This window comes from Lactuca saligna, chromosome 4, assembly GCF_052625555.1.
Source record: "Lactuca saligna cultivar CGN05327 chromosome 4, ASM5262555v1, whole genome shotgun sequence".
Lineage (NCBI taxonomy): Eukaryota > Viridiplantae > Streptophyta > Magnoliopsida > Asterales > Asteraceae > Lactuca > Lactuca saligna.
Window position 1 is genome coordinate 75,406,951 of NC_136420.1, and position 5,224 is coordinate 75,412,174.

The 5,224-nt window shown below is 34.2% G+C and overlaps 1 protein-coding gene across 1 annotated transcript; it reads left to right on the forward strand.

Moving 5' to 3' along the window:
* The first annotated feature begins 371 nt into the window (after positions 1-371).
* On the forward strand, positions 372-3,014 carry LOC145042155 (protein DETOXIFICATION 40-like). The gene is made up of 6 exons (XM_078990539.1): positions 372-831; positions 923-1,611; positions 1,696-1,934; positions 2,412-2,530; positions 2,642-2,728; positions 2,822-3,014. The coding sequence occupies exons 1-6, from the start codon at positions 490-492 to the stop codon at positions 2,888-2,890; spliced, it is 1,545 nt and encodes a 514-aa protein (XP_078846665.1). The 5' UTR covers positions 372-489; the 3' UTR covers positions 2,891-3,014.
* Positions 3,015-5,224: the final 2,210 nt, after the last annotated feature.

Consider the following 5,224-nt stretch of genomic DNA (forward strand, 5'->3'; position numbering starts at 1 on the left):
TTAGCAGCGGGTCCTCAATACCAATGTAAGTGAGGCAGCAAATTTGATTGAAGATGGGAACATGTGATCGTTAAATAAGCACATGTTTTCTGCTTTCTTATTTTAAAGTTTTAAGGCCATTATTGATTTATTTCTATGTTATATGTAGTAGGTAGCCTAAAGTGGTAACTAAACGTTGTGTGAGAGGTCCAATATATACATACACAATTTCCTATATATATAGATATTTTATTTTACTGTATTACTATTATTATACTATTAATTTAATACTTTAATTAATATCAAAAGATCTTGCTTGATTCTTGCCACACCACTATATAGGACATAATATATAATAAAAAGTTTTTATATATTTTTTAAATGGTGTGAGATCTTCATCTTCTGTATATAACAGCGACGATCATATTCTCTAGATTCACCAAGATTATATAGCATAACAACCAATCCGTTCACTAGACACTAAAGAAGGCTCAGGCTCAGCCTTAGCCAATGGATTCAAGGTCCAACCACCATGATGGGTTGACCCAACCCATTCTCTCCGATCACCGGAATTCACAGGTGGTTCCGGAGCCGAAAGGGGAAGTGGTGAGCTCGGAGCTGGAGCAGATACTATCGGACACCAGTTTAACCACCTTCCAGCGATACAAAAAGGCGTTGCCTCTTGAACTTCTTAGCTTATTCTGGCTAGCAGCTCCAACTATCGTTGTGTACTTGCTGAACAACTTGACGTCGATCTCCACCCAAATCTTCAGCGGCCACCTTGGTAATCTTCAGCTCGCAGCCGCCACTCTTGGCAACAATGGTGTTCAAATGTTCGCCTTCGGTCTTCTGGTATAAATTATATTGGCTTTTAGTAATCAATATCTACTACCTTTTTGTATTTGTGGAGCATAACCTTCGGTGTTTTTTTTTTTTTTGGTAGCTTGGGATGGGGAGCGCAGCGGAGACTCTATGTGGTCAAGCATTTGGAGCAAAGCAATTCGGAATGCTGGGTGTTTACCTTCAAAGATCCACGATTCTTCTAATGCTGACAGCGATTCCTCTTATGCTTATCTACATTTTCTCCAAACCCATTCTCCTCTTACTCGGCCAATCAAAAGAAATCTCCTCCGCAGCCTCCCTGTTCATCTACGGACTCATCCCGCAGATCTTCGCATACGCAGCCAACTTCCCAATCCAAAAGTTCCTTCAATCACAAAGCATCGTCTTCCCCAGCGCCTACATCGCCGCCGGGATCTTCGTGGTTCACCTTCCGTTGTCCTATCTTGTGATGTACGTCTTGGATTGGGGTCTACTGGGTGGCGCGTTGGTTTTGAGTTTTTCATGGTGGGTGATTGTGTTGGCGCAGTTTGTGTATATCCTCAAGAGTGATCGGACTAAGGAGACGTGGACTGGGTTTAGCGTGGAGGCGTTTTCTGGGCTTTGGTCGTTCTTTAAGCTATCGGCAGCTTCCGCAGTGATGTTGTGTCTGGAGACATGGTATTTTCAGATTCTTATTTTGGTCGCTGGTTTGCTTCCGAATCCGGAAATTGCATTGGATGCGTTGGCTGTTTGTTCAACGATTCTCGGATGGGTTTTCATGATTTCGGTTGGATTCAATGCCGCTGCAAGGTATATATGCTTAGCATCCATTAATTGAAAGCTGTTTATTGGTTGATGTTTTTAGTGACGAAAGAATTTGTGTATTTATGACAGTGTGAGAGTTAGCAACGAGCTAGGAGCAGGACATGAGAAATCGATATCATTTGCAGTTGTAGTTGTGACATCGACGTCGTTTATTGTGGCTTGCATATGTGGTATCGTTCTGTTTTTTGGAAGACATTACATAAGCTATATTTTTACCGAAGGAGAGATTGTCGCAGAAGCTGTCTCGGAACTTACTCCTCTACTTGTATTTTCGATCCTCCTCAATGGAATTCAACCTGTCCTTTCAGGTAAGAATTTAAATTTACTGTTTGCTATTTGTTACGTTATGTGAGACAAAACAATACACAACAAGCATACTATGTTTGACTAGGCTGACAAATTTGACAAAAAAAAAAAAATGTTTTATTGTTTTATAAAAAGAATGTGACACATGGACTTACTATCTTTTTTCTTGCCTTCATAATTAAAAAAAGGTGAGACATGTTTTTTTCTCACCTTCACAATTAAATAAGGTGAGACATCGGATTGAAAAAAAAAAAGTAATTTTTCTTCCAAATCTTGTTGGTTAAACTAGAAGTTAAACAACCAAACAAACAACGGTCGTTTTATGGATTATGTCCTTAAAAATAACTGTAAAGACTTGTCAATTAGTCTAATCAAGCCTTATTCTGTAATGTTTTATCTTGTAGATGTAACAAACGAAGTCCAAATAAAATATATTTATGCTATTTAAGATTGTAACAAATGAAAATCAAAATAAATAGGGGTCGCGGTTGGATGTGGATGGCAATCATTTGTTGCATATGTGAACATCGGATGCTATTATATGGTTGGAGTTCCCCTTGGTGTTCTGTTGGCCTTCTACTTTGACTTTGGTGCTAAGGTACACAATTAATACTTGTCAACATTAAATCACACATTTAAATTATGTGTGATTTAATGGTATCACATAAATAAATATATGTACATAATTTTTTATGTATACAAAATGTAGGGAATATGGTCGGGGCTGGTAGGGGGTATGGTGATGCAAACGGTGATTTTGTGTTGGGTTACCTACCGAACAGATTGGAACAAAGAGGTAAATTCTCAATATAGATACAAAATTTTAGATAATTTCACTAATTTTATTTGGTTATAGTAAATATTGTAACTATATTTATGAAATTTTCAGGTAAAGATAGCGAAGATGCGAGTGAAGCAATGGAAACATGAGAAAGAGGACCTTTTGCTAAACAATTAAGAACTTTTTGTTTTGCCCTTTTATTGTTTTTTATTTATATTTTAATTCCTTTAGAGCAACACAAAGTAGGAGACTTGTTTGCGACTTATTTGAAGTTGAGTGTAATGAATAACTCTTATTAGCCTTTGATCATTCTACTATATATTAGTTAGAAAGTTTTGTCTCTATGAAGAATATATTTTTCCATTTTACGAGTTTTGTCGCAAAATCTTTTAGTTTTAGAGTTGCGCCACCATGTTTATAGATTTTGATAGATTTAGTCCATGTATTTTTTAATTCACAAAAAAGGTTCTCATGAATTCTTTTTTATAAAAACAACCCATATGTTGAAGATTTTGGTATGTTTGGTTTCCAGGAAAATAAATTACAGAAATTATCCCCATAATTTACTGAAAAGGTTATTGTATATTTTTTATTCAGAAACGGCCTTTATGTTTAGAAAGCTACAAAAATAGTCCCTGTCTAATAGAATTTTTGCAAATTACTCCTACACAATATGTTGCCATGTTTAGTCCATATACTTCTTTGGTTACCACTTTTGCTGCATGACTTTTATATATTTGCTGGTTTGCTCCTTACACTTTCGGTGTTATGCATGTTTAGTAACATACTAACTACCATTATTAGCTTTTTACTATGATTTTAACTTACTAGTTAATATTATTAGCTTTTTATTATGATTTTAACTGTTTATGAAAGATATTAGTATAACTTATGTAGATTTGTCTACGCATCAAATGTCGATAAAATGCCTACTATGAATTCAAGGTTGATTTATAGTCAGGTTAATTGACTAATATCACAACCAAGTATTTTTTTCACCAATTACAATAACAAAACTATATTGGAAAAATGATTTAAAAGCCCAACAAAGTTTCTAAACCATTTAAAAAATCTCAATCATATTTTGTCTGTTCAAAAAAATCCAACGAACTTAACTTTTTGTCTAAAAAGTCCAACAAAGTTCCAAACCGTTCAAAAAAATCCAAAATTTGTTTTGTTTAAGTTCATTGAGTTTTTTTTTAACAGTCGAAACATGATTGGAGTTTTTTAAACGTTCTGGAAACTTTGTTGTCTAACAAGTCATTTTTCCGATACGGTAATAAGCCACATCATCTAATTCTCTTATTTGACTTTCAGGAAAGTATAACTTAATTGAGTTTTTTAGACAAAATGTTAAATTCGTTGGGTTTTTTGGACAGACAAAACATGATTGGGTTTTTGAACAATTTGGAAACTTCGTTGAGCTTGTAAATCATTTTCCCAAACTATATTTAGTATTAAACTAGGGAAGAAACCCGCAACTTGTTGAAGTTGCGGGTTGGAAAGTATTGTTGTAGCCCAAACCCACTCATGTTCACCACTTATGTAATTCGTCGAAATTAATATGATTGTGCTTAGATTTCAATTCCATGAATCAGAATTAAAGTTCCCAACACATGGGCAAAATTGTCATTTATTGGAAATTAAGCTACCAAGCAATCCTTTGAGTTCCATATGTATACAACTATTCAAAAACTCACGATACTACACAAAAAGATCAAAATCAAAATGTTTTTAACCTTACATTGACCACAATTGACCAGCAAGAAATCCAACCTATAAATTACAATCACATATTCGTTGAATAACTAAAAAAAAGTTTAAAAAAATGCAACCGATCATACATTACACATGCTAGCGCATTACAACATCAGGAACTTAAAAAGTCGTTGTATACGATTCATTGTTCAAAGCAGAATCCTTCCACAGTTACAGCAATCGACACATCCTTTAAAGTAAACATTTCATCAAACAGCTGGTATAGAAAAATGAAGAAATTCAACAAAAACTTGTGATAACGAACACAGAAACACCTAATAATTGCAACAGAAAACGGATGGGCAATTTGGTCATAAACGTTATATAAAAACATAGAAAAACCAGCAATTTGGTCAATCTGTTATTTTTACAACGTAAAATTTGAAAAAAAAAACTATATATCGATCTATTATCATTTATCGAATCAGACCTTTTAAAACCAAGAAACATGGAATTTGGTCACAATTGCAACAAAACAAACAAAAAGGGGCAGTTTCGTCATAAAAGAAAAAAAGTTTGGGTTTAAACCCTTTTTTTTCATCATGAAATTTGTTGTTTGCACTCGTAGATGAGGGTATTCATCTGAACCGAATTGTAAGATATTCAAAAAAGTTGGCAATGAACTTCCATTACTTTTAACCACACACAATAAACCTTTAACATGTGATTGTGCATCATCTTTCTCAGTTGTTAATTGATGTATCTGTGTCCACATCTGTATGAAAAAAAATAAAAATAAAAAATAGATTTTTA

Coding starts and splice junctions, on each gene's coding strand:
- LOC145042155 (XM_078990539.1), top strand. CDS start 490: ATGGATTCAAGGTCCAACCACCATGATGGGTTGACCCAACCCATTCTC. Junction 1,612..1,695: donor GGATTCAATGCCGCTGCAAG/GTATATATGCTT, acceptor TATTTATGACAG/TGTGAGAGTTAGCAACGAGC. Junction 1,935..2,411: donor AATTCAACCTGTCCTTTCAG/GTAAGAATTTAA, acceptor CAAAATAAATAG/GGGTCGCGGTTGGATGTGGA.